The 26879-nt window shown below is 34.4% G+C and overlaps 1 protein-coding gene across 1 annotated transcript in view; it reads left to right on the forward strand.

Annotated features, from left to right (window-relative positions):
* The window catches only part of LOC118182918 (receptor-type guanylate cyclase Gyc76C-like), a 731383-nt gene extending 710773 nt beyond the window's left edge, over positions 1–20610 (forward strand). The window contains exons 19-20 of the mRNA XM_085814149.1: positions 14782–14980; positions 20354–20610. Of these exons, the coding sequence (XP_085670275.1) occupies positions 14782–14980; positions 20354–20457 (303 nt within the window). The 3' untranslated portion in view covers positions 20458–20610. The remainder of the gene's footprint in view (positions 1–14781; positions 14981–20353) is intronic.
* Positions 20611–26879: the final 6269 nt, after the last annotated feature.

Raw genomic sequence — 26879 nt, forward strand, 5'->3', positions numbered from 1 at the left:
CTTATTAACAGTTGTATGGGTTGCTTCATTACCTCCTCCAGATTTCCTATAATTTATAGTACAGTTACTATAACAAATGCAGCGAAAAAATGTATATTAGAAAGCAAAGAATCGCTCCAAGCTTTCGTTATTATTAAAACATTTCTACAACCAAAAACGTTTTAATCGCATCGCGGGTTTTTTGTATGTATTCTTTATTTAATTGTATCTTGTACATAGTACCTTGACTGTTACTCGTATTTGTACTTTGTATTCTAATAATTAAGACTTTATATTCTACTTGATCATTGCATAACATTTGGTTATTATTTTCAACTCTCGTCTGGTTATAAGATACACTGGTGTGCAAAAATTAAGGACAAAGTCAGAAAATTAGCATATCAGCTGAACGAAGAGGCAGAGCGGATAGAAAGACCAATCAGGAGATTAAGTAAAGTGATGTACGGTAGCACATGCGCAGATATGCAGGTAGACGTAATGGGGGAGTGTCTGAGTAGTATAAAGCATGTTGTCGGTCTAAGATCAGTATTTCTGGCAAAGAGATTGCACGCCGTATAGCAGTTAAAATCACACTGAGTTGCTGCCTCAGCGAGAAATAGCGAATAATCAATCTATTAGACGACATCTGGATGCTTTTACCCGAGGTCGAATCATTGGGAAGTTGTAGGAAGGCCGCAGTGTGACAAGTGTGGCTGCAGAGTTCGGAATTGCTCACAGCATCGTTTCACGACTTTGGAGACAATTTCAAGTTACAGGAACAGCTATCCGGGGGTTTAGTAGTGGTCGTCCACGAGGAACCACACCCGCAGATGACCAGTATATTGCCTTACAGGCCAGAAGAAACAGGCGGCAGACAGCGGGAGAGATCACTAGTCACACGACACAGGCGACTGGACGACCGATATCGCGTTTTACCGTCGCCATCGGAGAAGGCGTTTTCTGTGGTGCCTGGAACACCGGAATTGGAGAGACAATGAATGGGGACGAGTACTCTTTACAGATGAGAGCAGATTCAGTCTGAGTAGCGATTCTCATCGCATGCTCATCTGGAGAGAGTGGGGAAGCCGCAATCATCCCTCGAACATCATTGAAAGGGACAGGTATGGAGGTGGCGGTGTTCTCGTTTGGGGAGGTATCATGCTTGGTAGTCGTACAGACCTTCACATCTTCGACGCAGGTTCAGTCAACGGGACCCGTTATTGTAACGAGATTCTTCTTCCATATGTGCGTCTTTTAAGAGGCGCTATGGGTCCGCAGTTCCTTTTCATGGACGACAATGCACCATGTCATCGCACAGTAGCTGCCGAACAGCTCTTAGAGAGTGAGGATATTGAACGTAGGGATTGGCCGGCACAATCTCCGGATCTCAATCCCATCGAGCATGTATGAGATTTTCTAGGCAGACGCTTGGCAGCTCGTACCTTACCACCGGTAACGATTCCGGAGCTTCGATTGGCGCTGCAAGACGAATGGGCAGCAATGCCTCAACAACTCATTGACACCCTCATTCTCAGCATGGGCAGACGCTGTGAAACCTGCCTAGCAGTCAGGGGAGATCATATCCCCTATTAAAGACCGGATGTTTCTTGCTGGACACCCATCACAGGGATGTTTCGGCCTTCAGTCGCATTGCGCTCCATGCTACTTTTTCAATAAAGCTTCTTTTTATCCCTCTGATTTCTCTTTTAGTAAGTGTTGCTTACATTACTCATGTCCTTACGTATTGGGGATCTTACGGTATTAATGTGTTGATTTGGAAAGCTTTTGTACAAAATTATATTGAAAAAAACCGTCTCGTCCTTAATTTTTGCACACCAGTGTATTAGTCAGTTTCACTTTTTTTGCTTTTGGTCCTTTTGGGCTACCCTAATTTTTCTTTTAAATTGCCTCCGATTTCTCCTCCGAAATTCTTTCTACATCCGATGCTTATTACGCCACGTGCCTTAGGGCATCATTTCAGAAACCGGCAACGTTGCATCTAGTAACAGCTCGGTAATATTATAAAGTCAGGTGCTCAGTTAATTAGTTTAAAGCGACTACGGAATATTGAGATAAGATATACTAAAGGAGAGCTTCGCCTTTCAGGTGCACTTTGCATTGCGTTGTGTTTAACGTTCTTAGTAGTTTGGGGTGTGGTGTATTTAATTAAGGCAAAGCACACTAGGGCTATCTAGCCTAAGGGGATGGATGCCTTTGTGGAGGACTTTCTAAGGGAAACTAGCTCGTGTACACGTTACACATGGGGAAAACCACGAAAACGCCCATGCAGCCAGCCCGTTCGCGGGATTCGAACCTCGGACCGAACTACCAGTGTTCAGCGACTTTACCACTCGGCCGCTGGTGCGCCTTCTTAGTAGTTTGAAATGAAATTACTGATGTATTCTATGATACTGTCGATAGCTGTACGAGTATTTTTGTTCAAATTTCCAGAACTGTAAAGTGTTTCTTTTGGTGAAACAAAATATATCAAGCTATCCATCGAATATCAAGCACAACATCCTTCTCCAACTGATGTGCGCATTTGAAAACGTTCTCCTCCGCAAAGAGCTTTTAACTCTGTTGCACATACTGACGGTATCAGTGCTTCTAGTTTAAATAGGTGAAGTGATTAAATTTGATCAAATAGAATAGGAATTCTACTGAATGGTAGTTAGTTTTCGCAGCTAATTAATTCCAGGCTCTAATCATTCTTACTCTGTGCTACACTTAATTACAAGATCGGAACGAGAAATTATCCATCTGCGTGGCTCTTCAATACAGTTTGTTCTAATCATTAAGCATAAATGATTTGTTCTTGATGCTTGCGTGCATAATGATGCATTTTTCCCTTCATGTGTACGCACTTATTTTGGTAGAGCATCATATCAGTCACAAAGATGTTCCATTCGGTTTGTAACTTCAAACAGCGAATGCAAAAAGTTAAACTTTGTTCGACAACATCGTCCATGTAACATCCATGTAACATCGTCCATGTAAATCATTTTGAACATCGTCCATGTAAATCATTTTTAACATTTTTGGATTACATTTTGTTTGGATCCCTTTAAAAAGAGCAAGAAAAGAAAGATTTTTTCCAAATGATGAAAAACCAAAAGATTTATGAGGAGTTAACTTCCTATATATATCTTATTTTTTATGACACAGAAATAAAAACAATATGCACTATGTTGGGAGATGTCTGTAGGTACTAAAGTAAATTATGAAGAGTAACATTTCAATACCGTGTTTTCAAAAATTGCATCTTATATACCCCACGTCTTCTAAAGGGCGTTATTTATCTAAACACTTTGCCATCGTTGAAAGGTGTTTCTCCCGCCTCTTAGTATGACTTCGTGATGTAATGGTCGGCACGCTCGGGGCGAGTAGTAACTAATTCCATTACCATCAGAGAGCATTAATTCCAAAGGTAAGTGATAATTCGCTGCGTTATTAATACACACACGTTTTATTTACAATATAATACAATGATTTTACAAGAGTTAATTTTAGGCGTACGTCTTCATCATTATTAGGCTTAACACCTTCGTTCTTCCATCAAACTAAAATTAAGTTATAGAACATCAACAGAGACAAGACGATCGAAGCGCCACTTAACGGCGCGAGCTATCAATTTATAACACCCTGCCCCCCCCCCATGAATTGCAAGTTCATCAGTTAAATCTAACTAATTAACATCATAAAATACTTACTTATCAATTACAATAATGAGTAATTATCAAAACTAAAATTAATATCAAAACAACGTAATGAATGTACTACAATAATAGATGACAAAACAATAATAACTAATAGTATTAATAAGAATAATGTATAGAATTCTAAATGAAATGTTAAACTTCAAATTCTTTTATTTTATCAATGCTGTGTAGCAAATTCATTTAATTATTTAAATTATGAAATTCTAAAAATGTAATACGTTTCCCAACTAAATTTTTATAGAGCAAATATGGGTTCCAGAGTACCTTGTCTAGTAAATGTAAAAGTATCTTTTCATAATATTTTATCTGACGTTTTCGGATTGTTGGATGAAAGGATATTTCCTGATCACAGCGATCTACACCACCCATAGTTAGACCGTAATTAGAAACAATCTTCGGCTTGAGTATATCTCCATTTTTTATTTTTGAGGCTGACCATGGAAGTATCATGAATACTGCTCATCAAACACACATCCTTCATCTTCGGTTGAAGAATCTAAATCATCTATATAACGTTTCAAAGAACTGGACGCTATTTTACAACAAGAAGATCCCATGCACCTTGAACCAAATAACCTCTAACCTTTGAAATCTTCAGTAAAGTGCTGTCATCTATTGAACTGAGTGCACATTAACTTTTCCCGAGATACAGTCGGGTTTGACAAAGAGATGAAGCCGAAATAAACGTCTCCCGATATATATTCGGGTATAACAATACGATGCACTCAAAAAAAAATTACCCCGAGTAATACTCGGGCGTGACATTTTCGAACACTAGTGCTGTGCCCGAGATTATCTCGGCCATGACAGTTAAAAGGTTAAATCCTAATTTATTCTCATCTTAATTTCTTCTGAAAAATCTGATTTCTATAGAATTAGTTACATTATTTTTTTCTTCACTCTTTGTACGCGTTCAGTAAATTATTATATAGGAAGTATCAGGCGGGAGAAATACGTCATAAACTAAAGGCATAAAAACATTCGCTGGAAGATAAGAACAACATAATTTATTCATTTTTAAAACGAAAAAGACACAATTTATCAAGATATAAGCATAAAAATACTCCACGGAGCGAATAACAGAGTTTGTATTTGAGTTGATATATATATATATTTATATATTTTTGGTGCGGCCGAATGCAACCAAAAAGGAAGCATATCTACATAGCAATCACACATACAAAATTTCAGAGTTCCGAGGCTATTCGTTTTTGAGTTATGCGAAATACATACATGCATACATACCTACATACAGACGCCCGGAAAAAAATCTCTTTTGAATCCATTTTAAATCAGTTTTATAAATCGTTTAAGGGAAAAGATTCCTTTTTTCTGCCCTTACGTACATATATCAGGCAAAAACATCATTAAATTGTATTCGATAGCGGTCAAAATGGGTATTTTCGTTCAAAAATATAGTACCCGGAATTTTTCGTGATTACAATACTTCCTTTATTTCGTACAAGGAAGTAAAAATGAAAAATAATGTTTACTGATTAGTTTGCCCTTCAGAATGCTAAGTATTATCATTGTTAGTAGCTCTAATGCATATTCGCTCGCGTTTAGAGTTTTCATGCATTCCTATTTTTTGCTGTATCAGTTATCCTTTTGATAAAGTTGCCACATTTTTTGCAAAAACATATTTTTCATTTTTTGAATAACATGTTTTCTTCGAAATCGGCTAAAATTCGTCCTTAAACTGGAAGTGATTTCATAAAAATAATTTTTATATTTCGAGAGTGGGTCACCTCGAAATTCACTGAGTATTTCCATGAAAACGGATGTTAGTGTAAGCATGAATTTTGGATAATTTTGAATTTCGATTTAGAAATATACATTTTTCTTTCTTTTCTAATTTTCAAAGTGAACTGGCGCGCACTGTAACCCGTTTTACTTCATACGTATCCCACCTTCGCGATTTAGAGGAATATAATAAATATTAATTACGACAGAACTCGACACTTCTTCCGTGAGAAATAGCGATAAACAAACTAAACTTATCTAATGATAAATAGTAACTGTTACACTGAGATTCGTACGTATAAGTGGCCTTTCAAGAGTTTCGTAAAAGTAATAGAATTTAAGGAAGATTTGACTAAAACCCTATTCAACTTTGCACCATGATATGACGGAAACCATCTCTTTCTCTTTCAGTGCTGCCATCTATCGGTTAAAGTACAACCTAAAGGATGACATCTAAATAACGTGAAAACAGCATACACTTAAACGAAAGAACTTATCCCTCGATTTACACGGTAATCATTTTATACGATTTCGGTTTTACACTGTTTAAAAATTAACAGATTTCAAAAACTTGGTCAAAATGTATATTCGGCTGCATATATGCAAATATATATTGTTACGGTTTTTGTATTTATTTAACTATTTTAGTAGAATTTGTAATTAAAATTGTTTTATATTCCCGTGCATTGCAGCACGAGACTTATTTGATGAAAGCTACGCCGGAAAAGCAATATCGCAAAATAATTTTAAAATGAGCATATTATCTTCAGAATTTCCGATACACATTCTCACGCGCTAGAGACTTTTTTTTGGGGGGGGGTGTACATTGCTCGCTTTGCGATCGTTGAGTTTGTTAATCATATACTCGTTAAAATATTACAAAATAGGAAATAGATAATAAAACATATACCAAATTTGGGTTTCCAGATGCCCATATCCGGGTGAAGTTTGTTATTCAAAACTGCATGGCTCTATGTACTGTTGTTTTATCACAATGCAAGAAACATACGTACATTTATACAGAGTCTTCATTATTTAATTTCTTTAAATATTTTTCAGGGCTTTAATATTTAACAGCAACAATGTGAAAAGTGAACCGACGCAAAATGGCAAAACGAAATTAATAGCCATTCTAAGTAAATTGTCCCTCTGAGCTAAAAACAAAAACCTGATGTGGACACCCCACGCCTTCCTTCTTTGCTTATTAAATTTACACATTTTTTACACATTAAATTTTACACAGACACCAAGTTTGGACAAATAATGATACAGTCAGACAGAATATTTGACAATATGGCTACATAACGAAAATTCATTGCATTTTATCAATAAATACCTTTTGTAAAAAGAAGCGTTTAGATAATATTTGAAAAATGCTTAAATCAAGCAATAAGATTTAAGAAGGAAATGATTTAACAAAGTAATAAACTTAGTACTACAACAAAATATTCCAAATGCAATTTTAAAAGTAATCGATTAATTTCACTCTCGTCCTCATGGAAAGCTTTCAAAATCAGCGTATTCTTTAAAATCATCATTGCATTTTATGCAGAGAAAGAGAAACGGGTATTAAGTAAGCTGATAATAATCAGTGATGATAGCAAGCTGCTGATAATCTTAATAACGGTAAGCTGATGGTAATCAGAAATTTCCCTCTTTTTTTAATGATGGATTGTGCTTCTTTTTTATCTTCTCTATTCTTATCGAAGACTTTTTAAACGTTAAATTAAGGAAGATAAAAGGTTATTATTACCTTACAATGTACACTGTGGAAAAAAAAAATAGGGAAGGGCAGTTCTATATCTCCCATTCTATTGGGCCCACTGACGAAATTCAACTTGCGTTTTGTTTTCCATTTCTGAAAAGCGTGTCTTAGGATATGTATTAGATTTATATATAGCATTGTTCTTATATAAGTATTTTGACACAAAATCGGACTTTTTCTGAAATGCTCTGCCTCCGAAATACCAAGAACAGGACTAAATGAGTATAAAATTTGATAGCTCTACCTTTTATAAAAAGGAACTATTGTCTTTCTACATTGCAACAAACACACACATACATATTCTTCATTTTTAGTCAATTTAAAATGAATTTAATATAGAGAAGATCGTAATAGGCTTGCAAAAGCATACGAATAACTGCTCTATAATTTATATTTTTCTCTTGGAATCTTACAGTGGGATACTAACAGCGCCATCTGTTTTTAACTAAAACTTGTTCTGCCCAAAGCAAACAAACAAAAAGTAATAATAATGATAAAATCTTCGTGTACAAACCATACCTATTATGCGACAATTTGTTGATTTTATATCATTGAAAAGTATCTAAATGTATTAGAACACCCTGCATTAATGTCTTTTTATATCTTAAAATAAAGATGTTTTGCATGGCTGCTCTAGTATGACCTGAAGTTTTCTGTTGTTCTACATCACTACGGTTCATGAATTAAATGCGTAATCTATAATAAAGAAGAAAATGTGTTTCTTTGTTCGCTAATAACACAATCACTACTATAGCTATCGTCGCCAAACTTTCTACGGTTTTTTCCCTCTGTCCTACAAAAGGTCGGCGTCCACTTTTTTCCAAAATAGAATAGCTAAAATCAGAAATATCAACTAAAAACTCGAAAAAAACGATCATTTTCGCCTTCATTTTTCCGAGGGACAACAGTCTTGCAAGCTGGAGATGAAAATTTTCTTTATTTCGAAAGTTTGTTGTCACTACTCGCTTTCAAATCCTAGAGTTCGTTAATAAAATATTTCTACGTTTTACGATGAAATAAAAATAGCATTGCCAAACATTAAATACTTTAATTCCCGATTCCCAAAATGGGTGGGAAGCCATTTCAACTATTCCCACCTTCGTATGAGTTTAATCATCCGAAGTATTAATTAAAAAAAACTCTGAAAGCGTTCATTTTCGCACTCATTTTTCCAAGTGACAACAGTCTCGCGCGTTGGCGATAAAAATGCTTTATTTCGAAAAGTGTTGTTATTTCTCACTTTCAAATCGTAGCGTTTGTTAATGAAAAATTTGTCAGTTTTACAAAATCTATATATATAAGGAAAAATGTCTGTTTGTGTATTTGTTTGTTCGCGTTATTGATTTCTGATTAATTATGATAAATTTTTGCCACATTTAAAAGACTAAAATTGAATATAGGTGATATATTGGATGGAACTTCAGCTTTTAAGACCATTTGATTCGAAAGACGAAAAATCATTAAAAAACTGCGTGTGCCATTGCTTCCGATATGATGCGAGAGATTTAGGTTTTTTTTTCCATCAACATTTTTTACGTGGGTTCCATATCGCATCAGAATGAAAAAATAAAGGGTGTCCCAAAATTAACGCAAGATTTGAATTAACTAAAAAACACAGTTTTTTTTTCTTTAAACTGATATTTTTATTGAATCGTAGAGTACACAGGATAGGGTTATGTATGGAATAACACACGGGCAAATGGCCTCAACGGCTTTGCTGTCACATACTCACAATTTGGTCGAAATTTTCCATGACCATTTCGCATAGATGTGGCTGAATTTCGTTGATGCAGCGTTCAGTTTTATCCTTCAGTGCACGAGTGCATGTCGGCCTGTTGGCATAAACCTTTGACTTCAAATAACCTCATAAGAAGAAATCTAATGGTGTTAAATCACACGATCTAGGGGACCGATTTTCATCACCGAAACGAGAGAGTATACGGCCAGGAAATGTCTCATGCAGCAACTCAATTGTTAAATAAAGGGTGTAGGGCAGTAGGGTATGTGGCACCGTCTTGTTGAAACCACATGTCGTCCACATCAATAAACTTCATTGCTTGACTAGCTTTATGGTCCAATGATGCCTCTAGCCCAAAATCCGCATCCAACAGTTACATGTTAAGGATACATTTGTTTTTCGACAATCACATATGGGTTCTCTGAACCCCAAATGCAGCAGTATTGAAGATTAACAAAACCATCAAGGTGAAAATGGGCTTCATCGAAATTTACGAACTGTGGCCGCCAGACTTTCAGTGTTTTTGAAATATTTTTCAATAATGAAAACACGTCGTACTATCGTGTAATGCTTCTTTTCTACTAACCCTAAACTATCAGCTGTAAAATGGTTTTTTTTAATAGGGTTGCCAAAACGTTACTGCACAAACAGTGGCAAATTCAAATCTTGCGTTAATTTTGGAACACCCTTTAGACTATGAATCGTATTGTTTGCATCATTATTAGAGAAGGATTACAGCGGTATCGCTCTCTCTGTTGTTAGATGCATTACTCTCAATCTAACTTAACTGGCATCGGGTACTTCCGATAGTATTTCATAAATTATTGGCGACTGGTTTCCCTAATCCCCAGTCTCCCTTTAAAAGACGGAGTGTATAAGGTATTGTTGTTGCGGGTTTTTTTTTTTTTTTTTTTTTTTTTTTTTTTTTTGAAACCAGTTGTTACGTTATTTTCTTCCTTCACGTTCGTACGGAGTTCGTATGGATTTGGAGTGAATAACGACAACACTTGATGAAGTAACGAAACACACTTTATTTAGACAATAGCAATCAGGACAGCTCCAAAACAAGTTTACAGTCGTCGATGAACTACTATAAACACGCTGACACGATCAGCGACACAGCCTCCAGGTTATCAGGCTATCACGGTGGAGGCAGCTTCACGGCAAAGCACTAGAGTAAAGCTCCCGACTCTTCTTGGTCGTTCTCGGAACTCCACGTACTCTCGAGACTCTAAAACTCACGATGCATTCGACGACACACAGAGCACGGCTCCCGACTCTTTGATTCAGTCGTTCTCGGAGCTCAACACGCTCTCTCGAAGATGCACTAACCGCGATACACTCCGAAACTCTTTGGGTGCACTCAACGACCCACTCGGCACTCGCTGCCCGGCTGTCAACTCGATCGACTCCGCAAGGATTGACTCGCTAGACCAGACACCAACTCGATACTAACTGTCAGCTCGCTAGACGAGGCACACACTCTAACTGACTGCGGACCAGCAGGGTTTATATAATAAGCTTTCGGCTTGTGCTCGAAAACATTCTAGGCTAAACCGGTAAGAATTCGCTCCAGAAGGTTCTCCATCTGTCCATGGTATATCGACAATTTTGTAGCCAAACGGGCGATTTCTCGCCAAATGTTGCAACCCGACCTTCCCTTGCAATTTATGGCAACCCTAAAACTGCTTTGCGGGAATGCCATCTCACCGCGCCTGTACATTTCGTAACAGTATTTTCTGCCTCCTTTCGGCATGCCTTAGGTGGAACAGTAGCACACTCGGGGAGCATTGAAGAAATCCAGGTTCGAGTCCCGGCAAGAGCATTGCTCATTTTTCCTTATTTCTGCTTCAAAAAAATCCTAATGACTCAATATTGGCGCGCGAACGAAAAGGGGGTGGATGATGATTCTTTACCCTGAGGATTTGGCGAATGGTCTCCTAATAGCCAGTCTTTACACTTTTACTAGTTTAAAAGGGAAAGTATATAAGGTATTTTCTCTCTCCTTTCGACATGCCTTAGTGGTGCAAAGGTAGCATACTCGGCACGTATTCGAAAGGTACAGGTTCGAGTCCTGGATAGGGCATTGCTCATTTTTCATGATTTCTGCTTCAAAAAAAATTCTTAATGACACCATAACTTAATTAGCACTATTCATAGATTTTCTTGCTTTGTTCATGATTAATGTGCTTTATTCATGTTCGCTTTTAATGGAACTGAAAATACTGTAAATTCCAGTCTTCAAATAACTAAAATCGTGAAATCTTTACAATACCATATTTGTAACCAATTCATAATTCAAACGGCTTCGTGGGTCGAATAAAATTGCTCCGAATGTTGCCCTGGCTTGCCAGGTCCCCAGATCTGTCACCCACTGTAAACCTTTGGTCATGGGTTATTAAGAGACTGGCCCGCCACCCCTCTCCAGCTAATACGGGTGATGAAATGTGGCATCGACCCGAAGCAGCACGGAATGAGTTGCCCATTGCTGTCATCCAAGCCCAATTTGACTCCATGCCTGACGGGGTAAGTGCCGTTTTAACTGCCAGAGATGGTAGCTGTTTCTACTAATTTCTTACCCCTGTAAACCTCCAAAATGCTTACAAATTTAATCATTATGTCTTCATGCCATACTGTTTACATGCAATAAATATCTTTTTTGTATTTGGCGGCAATTTTAATGGCCAGCAGTGTAAATAGATTTGTCATGAATAAACTTTGCGGAGAAACGAGACTACCAAACCAAAATTCCGAGAAACAATGCATGAAATTGAGATCAGGTTCTGGACGAAGGCTTACCGATAAATTTCCTCGAAAACATGCAAACTTGTTGCGAAAATGTACTTTATTTTCTATATTATCACTTTCAGGATATCCGTATTTACGCGGTATTTTCCTCCTTAAAATTTTTATAACATATGAGGCAACTAGTTCCAGAACAATCCTCCACTATAAATTTTTCGTAGTACCAATACATAATCACAACGAGATACCTTGTTCGCGTGTTTCCAGATTTTACATACTGTTTGTAAAGTAGATTTCCAGTAATCTGTTTTAGACGACTAGACTTACCTCCAACGAATATGTTCTTAAAGGTATGCCTTAATAATTTTCATGTACTTTTTGTGCTGTTTTATAAATTCTATCGATATATTACATATTAACTCTTTTATGATAATCCTTCCCATTTTATTTTAACCCATTTACTAAAATTTAAATTTCGTAGTTGTGTGAGTTTTAATATAAAAAATGATAATTAATGTCTTTTGTAATTATTAATCCAAAGGTAAAATTTGCCCAGAAGGACTATTAATTTCGTTTTGGCATTTTGCGTCGATTCGCGATAAGCTTTGTTTCACTTTTCAAACTGTAGCCACACCAAATATTATTGCCTTGTATTATATTTAAAGAAATTAAATAATGAAGAATCTGCATGAATATATGTATGTTTCTCGCATGGTAATAAAACCACGGTACCTAGAGTCATCCAAATTTGAATAACGTAATTTTCCATAGATTATGGGCATGTGGAAGCCCTTATTTCAATCTGAAATTTGTTTTATTATCGATTTCATATTTTGTAATACTTCAACGAATTTCTGATTAACAAACTCGAAGATTTCAAAGCGAGCAATGGCACCACTCTACAGGGGAGGGGGGAAAAACCTTCAGCGCTGAGACTGTGTATCAGAAATTCTTCGGAGCGTATTCGAGAAGTCCAGGTTCGAGTTCCGGCAAGGGCATTGCTCATTTTTCATGTCTCCTGCTTCAAAATAATCTGATGTCTCTACAGTGTACTATACAAATGTAATAATTTAGTTAGAAAAATGACACTCGAAGGAGAAACCTGTAGACAGAGGTGACCGAATAGAACATACCTTTTATCGTTGGACACGAACTAATTATCGAAACACTAGCTTTGTCACACATGATCATGGAAGCAATACGCACACCCCGATTTTACACAGAGTAACGCATTTTAAATAACGGCACGAGAAAGCAAAGGAAGCGAAGTGGCATCTCGCGTGCAGGAGAGCTGAAGCGAAAAGTGCGGTATTATCCAATATGGCAGCCTATTAAGAGAAAGGCTTTGGTCTAAGTTAGAAAGTTTCAGTTCTCAAAATTTTGAGTTCGAATTTTGAATCAGCTACGTCATGAGCAATACGTAAGCCAGGCAAGATCTAGAAACGATCTAGACTTACTAATCTAGAAACGATGCAGTCCAGAAAAGTTATTACGATTTTTTAGAATTTTCTAATCTTTTAGAATCGTTCTTAATAAAGTTAGAAAAAAAATTAAAACCTTAACTTTAGTTCGGGTAGTAATCACCACCGAAATCTGTGATTTTCTGCCAACATTTTAGTAGCTTTTCAAGCCTTCGGCCGAGAAACTTGATGGTTACATGTCAAAATACAGATCAACCTCATTTCGGTCGTCCTGTGCAGAATGGAAGATAGCACCAGCAAGATGTAGGTAGGTATGAAAATGATGCTAAAACTTTTACAGGTTTTACAAACATTCACAAAATTTGTTTCGAAAATTTGTAAAAATTAATTTAAAATACAAATTTTAAAAATAAATCATAAAATATGGGCGAATTATACAGGGTGTTTATAAAGTCCCGGACCCATTTTGATGTTTAATAACTCATAAAATAATACAGATAGATTAAAATTAATAACATAAATGGTTAGATAGACTCAAAAAGTGTCATGACTCTTGTTAATGAACTTTCACGTGTGCCCCCTTCGTCGCACGGAGAATATCAAGTCGATATTCAATTTCACACCAGGTATCGGCAAGCATGTCGGCATCCACAGAGGCTATTGCGGTTGTCATTCTGGCTTTTAGGTCATCCATGTTCTACACTCTTCTCCACAACGACAAACACATCAAAAGTAAACATAACATTGCAATAGTTGCCAAAAACAAAAGAGAGAAAAGTGCAATTAATAAGCAGACGATATTTAGAAAAGTACAGATATTTAGACTGGAAAATGAAATTATCTGAAATTAACCACACACGCAGACGATATTTACAAGAGTAAAGATATTCAAACCTGAAAAGGAAAATACGAGTAGTATATGTTATTCCATCAATAAATGTCATAAGTTTGTTTATATCTTCATTATTTTATGAGTTATTAAATATCAAAATGGGTCCGGGAATTTATAAAGACCCTGTATTTGGAATGAATCTAAATTTCGAATTCTGGAAGAAGGAATCAAGTAAGTTAAATTTTAAAAAAGAGATATTAATAAATATACATCAAATTCAATTAACATTGACGAGCTAAAATTTTCACAGCTGACTTTTTAAAAACTACTCGTGCGATTTTTACGAAACTAGGCACTTGACATAATTTGAGTCGTAGAATGGAAATACGGAAATATTGGTATGTGGTTTCAGAAAATATCCAATTTTGTGTCAAAATACCTACATTAGAACTATGCTATATATAAATCTAATATATATTCTAATTCGCGTTTTCGAGACATGAAAAACGCAAGTTAAATTTCGTCAATCGGCCCAGTTGAGCGGGAAATATAGAACTGCCACATTTTTTTTCGCAGTGTACATAAAGCAAAATTTCATATTTTTCTAGATAGCAGTCAATATATTAATTATTTTTCCAGGGTAACTAAGAAAGCTAAAATCTGTCAGCCACACACATAAAAAAAAAATCTCTATTTATGAGGAAAATTAAAATGGCATAAAAGAGAGAATGCGGTCAACCTCCTTTCAATTTTTCAATAAAATATCTTATGCTTTTCATAAATACCCGTCTAGCTGCATTATCAAATTATTTTTCCCTAAGTCTTTTCATTTTGTTTAGGGGCTGGTTATATTGCTTTTCCTGGTTTTGCCCTTCGAGCAAAGAACTCTGCTGGAGGATAATGAAAGTTTTTGCCGCCCTCACCTGTGCAAGTACGTCAGTTGCTGGAGAGAGGAAGCCTTATGCAAATACCCGGGAGCAAAGCGCATTCCAAAGGGCGGTATCTGTGGATGCTGCGACAGATGCGTTATCGTGAAAAGTATGGTTTTATACATATTTTATGACAAATTTGGTGTTATCGATAAATAAATTACGCTTTAAAAAGTTTTAAAAAGAACTCTTTTATATTACTAAACGTGCTAAAAAACCTACAAATCACTCATGTTTGCACAAGATTGACACTTTAAGTATTCTGGAAGCCCTTATTTTGAATTTCGAATTTGTTTTATCATCTACTTCATATTTTGTAAAACTTTAACGAATTTTTGATTAACAACCTCGACGATTTCAAAGCGAGCAATGGCAACACTGTACGGGGAAAAAAATAATAATAAATTATCTACGGCACGCGAGACTGTGGATCGGAAAATTCTAAAGATATGATCTTCTTTAATTATTTTGCGATATTGCTGTTAAATTGAATTTTATGGTTTAAGTACGATATATAAAAAAGGAAGAGTCTGTCTGCCTGTCTTTCATTCTTATAGACTAAAACTAGTAGACCCAAGGTTTTAATAAACTTCGTAAACTAATAGATCTAGAGTTACAAAATTTGGTACATAGGGTGCATCTAGACTAGACACAATGCATCTCGAAACGATTTTTTTCAAAATTCGAATGAGATTTTTTTATTTTATGTTTTTTGATGAAATCGCATCGAATCGATAATTCTCTCTCATTGTATCAGCAACAATGGCGCGCAGCCATCGTTGCTGATATATCCAAGGAGGTTAGAATAGAAGAAGGAGGGAGGGTTCGCAGTTTCCTCCACTATCGGGGAATGAAACTCCGCCGAACAAGCGGCGTCCATGTTTGTGACTTCAAAACATTGCATTACGGCAGTGACATGTACGTGTTTCTAAGCTGTTCCGTGCATTTATTTTCCAGTAAACATATGTTAAATTTATAATGAAATCCCTCGCTATTGTTGAATTTTTGTTTTAAAGTAATAAAGATGATATTCATAATTTACTATGTACAGCAAATTATTAAGAAATAGTTCGAAATCTAAATGCATGCGCATAACATTAAAGCCTTTAAAAAATGATGTTTCTGCATATTTCACGAATTTGCTTAGGTTAGAAAATAAATCTTAATAAAATAAAACAGATTTATGTGAATTCATTGATTTCAGTTTATGCGCATTTCATATTTATTAATCTCAAAGAAACTGCCTTTAATTAAGTTGAATTACAGAAATACACCTATATAAGTTTTTGGATACATTTTTCCACATGTTCAATGGTGTAAATATTTTACTTAATTTTATCACTATACTGCCCAGAAATTTGTAAGTTTATGCAAAAAATTTTTAACAACAGAACAGTTTATCTTAACTTAAAAAAAATGAATAATAATTAATATATAAAGAAAAGCATTGCTTTATTTAACACCTTTACAATTAATAAAAATAGTAACAATTGATTTCTTACTTTTCATGAAAGTTATAAAACGAATTAACTAAAACGTTCAAATTATACAATTTAAATCCTCCCGTATAGCATTGTATCTTAAGGAACGAAGATACCAGCTATAAACAGAAACATTAAAATGTATTTAATATATTTTGATTATAGTTATATTAAATAACCTAACCTATTTTAAGTCCTTTTTTTTCACATCTGGAAAGAAAACCACATGACATTGTGATATTTTTTGACATAGTTGTCATATTACATAAAAAAAGAAAATTAATACTTACGTGTGAAAAATAATGCCCGGAATTTTTTTCGAGAATGTATTTGTGCATCCATATGCAACACAAGCTGACATGCTTCAAAAAGAAAAGAAAAAAATGTTGCAATGACAGACTTCCTTGCACAAGTCACGGTGATAACAGGAAGATGGCCGCCAAGCTTCACCGTTTGAGTTGAACCTTCCCTCCTTCTATTCTAACCTCCTTGGATATATCACGGTTGCCATTGTTGCTGATATCGGCAGTGTTGCCACTCCGAAAAATGAGGACGATAATTCCGTGCAGTTTTTTTAATTTTCTGTTTCTCTTGAATACTGTCGAGAGAAGACAAAAAAGGGAAGTTGATTAATTTATTTATTAGGGTAATTAATATTTGTATAAAGGGATATCGCTTATTTCATTCTAAATTTTTATATGTAATACATTTTTACTGAAATTTTTTTTTTTCAATTTTTTATTTTTGTTTGTTTGTTTGTTTTTTGATAAAGTTGTTCTGCAAAGTGTAATTCTGCCCAGTTTTTAAATTAAATGTTTGGTATTCCCTTTAGGCATTTTTCCGGTACATTTAAAAGCCAAGCGGCTAGCATTTTATAAATAAAGATGGCACACAAAAAGTTAAATAACAGCCCCTTTGGGCATAATATTGTAGAGACATTAAGCTAATTGGAAGCAGGAAAGATGAAAAATGAGCAACGTGTTCACCAGGAATCGAAACACGGACCTCTGGAATACGCGCCCAGCGTGCAGACCACTACACTACGAAGGCATGCTAAGAAGGCGGGAGAAAACCTTATATACACCCCCTTTTAAAGGGCGACTTAGGTTTCAGGGGACCCAGTCACCAAATCCTGGTTGAGGAGAATCATCATCCAGCACCCTTTTAGTTCGGGCCGCTGTAGAGACATTCATTAGTTCGGGCCGCACTGTAGGGTTTTTTTTTTTTTTTTTTTTTTTTTTTTTTTTTGAAGCAGGTAAGATGAAAAATGAACAATGCTCTGGCCAGGAATCGAACCACGGTCCTATGGAGTATGCGCCCAGCTTGCAGACCACTACACTACGAAGGTATGCTAAGAAGGCGGGATATAATAATATAAAATGTAAACGATTTTCGGTGGTGGGTTTTTTTTATTATTATTATTTTATTTTTATTTGTAAATATATATATATATATATATATATATTTAAGTTTGGTATGTCGAAGGAATTTTTACACATGTATGTAATTCATGAATTTTTAATGTCTATACACACATTATGAATGTTTTCAACAAATTCTATTACTTTAAAATCATAATGCAGTAATCATAAACATATTTATTTCAATGAAAATTTTATTATTAAAGCAAATGCTATTACAAGATGGTTATGTGCCAGTACTGAAGCCTGTTAATGCTTATTAGAACATAAATTCTATAAAGCTTTAGTGAATAACATCTCGATATTGGGAAATATATATATATATTAATAAATGTATATTTTTCCTTAATAATATAATATGTATAAAATTGCTCCTCACTTAATCTCTTAACATCCGAAATTTTTTGTATAGAAATATAAACATTTCGCTCTTTAATTATCTTATCACATAAATAAGATATCCGATTTTAATATCAAATACTTCGGTTTATTTTTTTTTCGCCACGGGATTAAAATTTTTTATGTTTTGTCTTTTGTGACGAATACAAAATGGTCCTAAATATACACTACTCGACACTGAAAATGCAACACCAAGGAGAGACGAGAAAGTGATGAAACTCAGCAAACAGAGAGACACTGCAATAAACGATAAGTAAGATTTCGCCATCTATTTAATTGATTGACGATTGAGGAGCACTGTCATCACAATGAAAAACTTCTTTTATATCATCTTCATTTATTACCGCTTCTCCACATTTCTTTACAAACTCATTAATTCGAAAATTTCACCTTTGGTTTGCGAGATCCGAAAACCTTTAAAATTCACGGCAATGATTATAAAATTTAGCTATCGTTGGCTATACATCGTATTTGACATAAGATTGGCGACTAAAGACAAGTTGCTCAGCTAAATTTTATCTTGCTTCTACCGCGCTCCGAGACAGTTAAGCCTAAATTGTATTAGTCATTTAATATTACTTATGTCTATTTCTTACAAGTGCTTAAGGCTTATTTGAGTCCTGAATAAATAAATTTCCACATATACTTAAGGCTTATCGAAGGCCGGTGCTATAGATATCTTACTGCCTGATGCAGACTTTGCGGGTTCTAATTCTGCTACCAAGCGCCTCCCAAAGTTCCAAATTTGTGCCGCCCGTAAATTTTGGGTATTAGTGCTTTCCCTAAATTCTGAAAATTTTGTCATTCCTTAATTTTATTGCTCGGTGATTCTGAAATTCCAAAAAGTTTTTCTTCCCTAAATTTCGCCGCCCGATTCGGCCATAGGAGTTCTGGCGCCGGTTCTGTGTTTATGTTAATAACAAATCAGTTATTCTTAATTCAAATAATATTAAATGTTATCTTTTGGCCTATGAGTATCATTAAGAAAGTTTATTTTTAGCATACGGAAAGAACATTTTGTTAAATGTTTCCTCGTCAACATTTCTTCCGCATTTAACTTACATTTGTAATCATCGCCAAGCGTAATGTCAACGTGAAAGGTTACCATATTCTTTATTATTCAGTTATTAACACACAAAATATTAGGCATGGCTACATGAGTCATTACTCAAGCTGTCATGCGTTGATAAACATGCGGTGATGAAAGCCAAATATAATGAATAATGATTCGCCAGGTTGGCGTCGATATAAAATGTTAGTAGATGTAAAATCAACGATGTATCTATGTAGAATGTTTCGGTTTGAGATGTATGCCAAGCAGATGCGGATTAGAGCCAATTCTAAGATCATACAAATTTATGCTAAAATAATTGTTTCTTCAATAACGAGGCATTTTATTTAGTTGGGAGGGAATCAAATACGCATGAGTAAAGCATACAATTTTTTTTTTTTTTTTTTTTTTTTTTTTTTAAGATTTGTTGGTGGCATTGAGGATTGGATCTTAGATTGTAGAGTCATTAGGTTAATTGGAAGCAGAAAAGATGAAAAATATGCAACCGACCTGGAATTTAACCACGGACCTCTGGAATACCAGCCCAGCGTGCTACCGTTACACCACGAAGGCACGCTAGGGAAGTGGGAGAAATACCTTATATACTTCCCTTTTTAAAGGGCAACTAGGGTTTTAGGGGACCTAGTCGCCAAATCCTGGGTGCGGAGAATCATCATCCACAACCCTTTTAGTTCGGGCGCCACTTGTCATTAGGATTTTTTTAGAAGCAATAAAGATGCAAAATAAGCAACCGCCTTCGCCGGGAATGGAACCACGGACCTTTTGAAATACCGGCCCAGCGTGCTACCGTTACACCACGAAGGCACGCTAAAGAAGTAGGAGAAATACCTTATAAGATCATTCCGGATATTGGACGTCCGGATCTCGTACTTTGCATTCGGTTTTATAATTTTAGTTCTCTCTAGTTGTGTTCTTTATAAACATATTCAGAATGAAATAAAAACTTGATCAATTTATACCAAAAGATTAAGATACGAAATATATCACTTACTAAACGTTTTAATTTAAAATTTCTTCTAGTGAAAGAAATATAATTAATAATTATGCCTTATTTTCTGGTGGTTTTTTTTTTTTTTTTTTTTTTTTTTTTTTTTTTTTTTTTTTTTTAGAACGAAACCAACAATGTTTCGCACTCTCAGAAAGACATGGTGCAATTCCTATAGAATGTGAGGAAGGTACAGCTTGCAGTATAGTTTCTCTAAGATGTGAATGAGAAGAAAGTAAAGCAAAAAATAATTGTTTGTGCCATTTAAGCAGTCATACGTCTACAGTTTCCTACCAAATTCTACAACAGCAAATCAACAGTTCGCTGTTAGCGAATTTCGACAAAAGAAAACTGTAGTCATAATATTTATATAAACTCTTCTTGTCAATAAATTACAATTACTTTTATTCCTCAAATTTGTTAAGTGTTTTTATTTAATCTGCGACAAAATGGTACTTACATATTAACGAAACCACCTTGGCAGATTCTGGCGATATTTTACTGGACGAAAAAAGTGAAAGTTAGTTATCGGGTGCAAGCTAATGGTTTCCTGGCTTTTTTTTAAAGGATTCCCAAACAGTTTATCCTCGACTAGCTGAAGTACCCGATGCCAGTTAAGTTAAACTGAGAGTAATGTATCTAACAACAGAAAGAACGATACCGCTGTAAGCCTTCTCTAATAACGATGCAAAACGTACGATTCCGAGTCATACATTTTTCAGTCTGATGTAATATGGAACCCACATAAAAAATTTCCATAAAAAAACTAGTTCTCTCTCATTATATCAGCAACAATGGCACGCAGTTTTGAATTATTTTCGTCTTTCTAATCCAATGGTCGTAAAAGCTCAAGTTCCATCCAATATTTCACCTATATTCCATTTTAGTCGATTAAATGTGGCAAAAAAATGGATCATAATTGATCAGAAATCATTAACGAAAACAAACACACAGACATTCTTCTTTATATAGTATATAGTAGTTTTTGCAAAACTTTGAATTTGTTATTAACAAACTCTACGATATGAAATGAAAACAAGAAGTAGCAACTCTTTTCTAAATAAAGCATTTTTATCTCCAACGCGCGAGACTGTTGCCACTCGGAAAAATGAGTGCCAAAATCAGTGTTTTCAGAGTTTTTAATTAATATCTAGGATGATTAAAGTTGTACGAAGATGGAAACAGTCGAAATGCCTTCTCACAATTTTTTGGCATCGGGAATAATGTATTTAATGTTTCGCAATGCTATTTTTATTTCATAGTAAAACTTAAAAAATTTTTTATTAACAAAGTCTATGATTTGAAAGCGAAAAGTGGCAACACTTTTCGAAATAAAGCAGATTTTTATCTCCAGCCTGCGAGCGTCGACGTTTTTCAAGACCCAGAAAAAAAAAAAAAAAAGAATTGTAGAAAGTGTGACCGAAGTATTCGCGATCAAACACACAAATAGACATTCTTCTTTATATAAATAGATTACCAAACATTATCAACATATGAAAACATACTTAACAAATTAAAATACAAATTTTAATTATTAAATTAGGATTACGCAATACATTAAAAAATAGAAAGCATTAGTCTCTGTATTTTTCTGCAATTTCCTTTTGCTTTTGTTTCTCTTCGAGTACACAGCGATCTGTTTTCGCTTAAAAATTTCAGAGAACTAAAAAGACTCGTGTAAACCTCGGCATAACTTACTATCTATCAAACGCATCTCTTCGTTCTTCGCTTTAGAGATTTTGGACAAAATTCTGTATTCAGGCATAAATTTTATCTCAGTTTCTTCCAGTGCTGACAAATTCCTCAAGTGAAGTTACGAATTTTGTATTTAATTCGCTATTTTTAATAGAATTGTTATGAAATTGTTTCATTTCCTCGTGCAAATCTGCGCGGGACAAATCTGAAGAGAAAGCTAAGCCGGAAAAATTAAAAAATAGAGGAGCACGCGCATTTAATAAATACATGTCTCGTATTTGTACGCTTTTGCTTTTCCAGAAAATTCTCGCGCATTTAAAAAGCTTATATAAGCGGCATGAAAACGCCTCAAATCAGTTGTTTTGTGAGTTTCGTTCAGAAAACTGTTGTTGTTTACTGTAACGAAATCGAGGTGAAAACGGATTAGCTTTCTCTACTTTTCTCTGTTTTGAATTAGTTCTATTAAACGTTTTGGTAGTTTAAAACATAAGTACTGTGAGATTTTGCAATATTGAACGAATATTCGAGGAAAATTAAGTATTTTGTTTTATTTGTTGTGCTAAAAATAAATTTTATTCGCTTTTCATCGGACTTGTGCATTCAAATTATTACGAATCCGTACGCACGCAACAATATTTTTAAATTAAGCTTAAGGCAAAAGGAAACTGATTTTTTTTTAGTCCAAAGGGATTTGAATCCCGAAGGACTATTAGTTTCGTTTTGGCATTTTGCGTCGGACTCATAAATGTCGGTTCACTTTTCAAACTGTTGCCACAAAATGTTAGAGTCCTGCATTATATTTGAAGAAATTAAATAATGAAAATCTGCGTAAATGTATGTATATTTCTCACATTGTCATAAAATAACGGTACATAGAGTCATCGAATTTTGAATAACGTAATCCTCCAACGAATATGAGCATGTGGAAGACCAAATTTGAAATTTGAAATTTGTTTTATGATCGATTTCCTATTTTTTTAAAACTTTGACGAATTTTTGATTAACAAACTCAAGGATTTCAAAGCGAGCAATGGCAACGTTGTGCAGAAAAAACATTTTTATCTCCAGCGCGTGAGTCTCTGTATCGGAAATTCTAAAGATATGCTCGTTTTAAAACTATTTTGCGATATTGCTGTTGCACTGGATCTTATGGTTTAAGTGCGAGGAACATGATATTTAATAAAGAAAGGTAACACACAAAATGTTAAAAAACGCCCCTTTAGACGTAATTTAAAATCTGAAACATTTCAGATTTTTTTTTTTTTTTTTAAAGACCAGAACGGCTATTAATTTCGTTTTGGCATTTTGCGTTGAAAACTTCAAATGTCAGTTCACTTTTCAAACTGTTGCCACCGAATATTACAGCCCTGCGTTATATTTAAAGAAATTAAATAATGAAGAATTTACTTTAAATGTATGTATATTTCTCTCAGAGTGATAAAACAGCGGTACCTAGTGCCATCCAGTTTTGAATAATGTATATCTCCACACGAATATGGGCAGTTGGAAGCACAAATTTGGATTTTGGAATATTTTTTACTATCTATTTCATATTTTGTAAAACTTTTAACGAATTTTTAATTAGAAATCTCCACGATTTCAAAGCGAGCAATGGCAACACTGTACGAGAAAGAAATATTTTTATCTCCAGAATTAATTTTTATCTCCAGACTGACATTTGAAGTTTTCAACGCAAAATGCCAAAACGAAATTAATTCTAAAGATAGGCTCATTTTAAAATAATTTTGCGATATTGCTCTTGAACTGAATTTTATCGTTTAAGGGTGAAGAACATCATATTTAATAAATAAAGGTAACCCACCAAACATTAAAAAACGCCCCTTTGGGCGTAAGGAATAATTTGAAAGCTTTCATTTTTTTCCCATTCTTTTTTTTTTATTAATCCAAAGGGACAATTTGCCCAGAAGGACTATTAATTTCATTTTGGCATTTTGCGTCGTTCACGATAAGCGTTCTTTCACTTTTTAAATTGTTGTCACCAAATATTAGCGTCCTCTATTGTATTTAAAGAAATTAAATAATGAAGATTCTACATGAATGTACGTATGTTTCTCGCATTGTAATAAAGCAACAGTACCTAGAGCCCTCAAAATTTGAATAACGTAATCTTGCATAGAATATGGGCATCTGGAAGCCCTAATTTTAATTTGAAATTTGTTTTATTATCTATTTCATATTTTGTAACACTTCAGCGAATTTTTGATTAACAAACTCAACGATTTCAAAGCGAGCTATGGCAACACTGTACGGAAACAAGAAGGTTAGAATAGAAGGAGGGAGGGTTCGCAGTTTCCTCCACTATCGGGGAATGAAACTCCACCCAACAAGCGGCGTCCATGTTTGTACCTTCAAAACATTGCATTACGGCAGTGAAACGTACGTGTTTTTAAGCTGTTCCGTGCATGCATTTTCCAATAAAAATATGTAAAATTTATAATGAAATGCTTTGTATTGCTAGTTTTTTGTTTTAAAGTTATAAAGATGATATCCGTAATTTACTACGTACAGAAAATCATTAAGAAATAGTTCGACATCTAAATGCATGTGCCTTGAAGCCTTTAAAAATGATGTTTCTGCATATTTCAAGAATTTGTTTAGGTTTTATTGGGAACCTGTTGGGTGTACTTTCCAATTTTTCCTTTAAGAAGTGATATTTCTGATTTATTCACAATATTATAATTTATTAAAGAATCATTTAAAATAATTTTAACCTGAAATTAATAGCAGAGAATTATCTAAAAAAATAGTCACAGGTTGCATTTTTTTTTTAAATGAAAGTTTTAAATAGATTCTTTTCGCAACCAACAACTTTATAACAACAAGAAAATAAATATTAATAAAATAAAACAGATTTATGTGATTTCAGTGATTTCAGTTTATGCGCATTTCATATTTATAAAACTCAAAGAAATTGCCTTGAATTAAGCTGAATTACAGAAATATACCTATATAAATTTTTGGATACATCTTTCCACATGTTCAGTTGTGTAAATATTTTTATATTATATATTTTTATATTTATATTTATTTTTATATTTATATACCAGCTATAAACAGAAACATTAAAATGTATTTAAGGTATTTTGATTATTATTAAGTACTTTTTTTCATATCTGGAAAGAAAACAACATGACATTGTGATATTTTTTAACATATTTATCAAATTACTTAGAAAATGAAAATCAATACTTACGAATGAAAAGTAATCTTAGGAATCTTTTTCGAAAATCTGTTTGTGCATCCATATGCAACACAAGCTGACATGCTTCAAAAAGAAAAGAAAAAAAAAATATTGCAATTACAGACTTCTTGCACAAGTCACAGCGATAACAGAAACATGGCCGCGAAGCTTCACCGTTTGAGTTGAACCTTCCCTCCTTCTATTCTAACCTCCTTGTACGGAAAAGAGAAAAACATTTTTATCGCCACAGCGCGAGACTGTGTATTGGAAGTTCTGAAGATATGTTCATTTTAAAATTGTTTTGCGATTTGCCATTGAACTGAATTTTATGGTTTAAGCGCGAAGAACATGATATTTAATAAATAAATGTAACACGGAAAATGTTAGAGAAACGGCCCTTTGGATGTAATTTAAAATACCTTTTAGGTTGTTTTTATTTTTTATTTTTTATTTAAAGTGACCACCAGTCGAAAGGGAGTTAGCCGGAATGGGTTATTAGTCTCGAAACAGGATTTGGCGGTGTAACACTTTAAATGTCCGAATAATTTTTCAAATTAATGCCACGAAATATTATCGTGCTGTATTAGTTTTAAAGAAATTAAAGAATGAACAATTTGCGTGAATGTAAGTATGTTTCTCGCTCTGTGAAAAAACGACGGTACTTAGGGCCATCAAATTTTGAATAACGTAATCCTTTACCCGAACATATGCACCTGGATGCCCGAGTTTTGAATTTCGAATTTTATATTTCAGAATTTGAAAATCTTTCATGAATTCTTAACAAACTCGACAATCCGAAAGCGAGCAAAAGCTACAGTGAACGGTTTAAAACATTATGAATTGCAGCGTATCGGAAATTCTAAAGATATGCTGTTTTTAAATATTTTGTGATTTTGTTATTTAACTGAATTTTAGTTAGATTTGAAGTGGGAAGAACATGATATTTAATAGATAAATTTAAGACTGAACACGTTAATAAAAAGACCGAAAAGGTTTTACAAGAAATCTTACTAATAAAACTCTATACTGATATGATAAACTTAGAAAAAACTGTAAACAGAAAAGCGTATGCCAACACATAATACTTCATAGGGAATTCTAAACACATGCTGCTTTTAAAATTTTTCTGATTTTGCTGTTGAACTGTGTGTGGCGTAAGTGCGAAGAAATTGGTGCTTAAAAATAAAGACAAAAAAGGGGGGTTGGCAGGAGTGAGTATGACAGCAGTCTGGTAGATTGCGGATTCAGCGAGACCGTAGAGAATCCTTAACAAACCGTTTTGGGCCACCATTAAAATCTGAGTCTTTGCAATTTTTAACCCAAAGAGGGGGCTTATAATTTCGTTTTGGCATTTCGCGTTGGTTTACTATGAATGTCGGTTCACTTTTCAAATTGTTGCCACCAAATATTAAAGAGTACTTTTCCGTTTCGCCTGCCCAAATCTCGCCAAGCAGATTTTGTTGGCGACAACATACAGTATACACATAAAAAATGTTAACAAATGTTAATTCTAAGAAATTTTTTATTTTGAAGGCATAAACATTTTAATATGGTTTAAAATTTTGTAAAAACCCAATAAATAAAGACAAAAAATTTGTGAAAAGACATTAATTTAAGAATTTACTATGCTATCATGGTTCAGCATCCTGATTCGCCGGTTCGTATCCCGTGACCCCAAGTGATCTCATCTCACGTAAACTACACTACAAAAATCTAATTCTCTCAGTAATTATCTACATTAATGTCAAGTCAA

This window comes from Stegodyphus dumicola, chromosome 3, assembly GCF_044657685.1.
Source record: "Stegodyphus dumicola isolate Sdum_Otavi_A_Nest chromosome 3, ASM4465768v1".
Taxonomy (NCBI): domain Eukaryota; kingdom Metazoa; phylum Arthropoda; class Arachnida; order Araneae; family Eresidae; genus Stegodyphus; species Stegodyphus dumicola.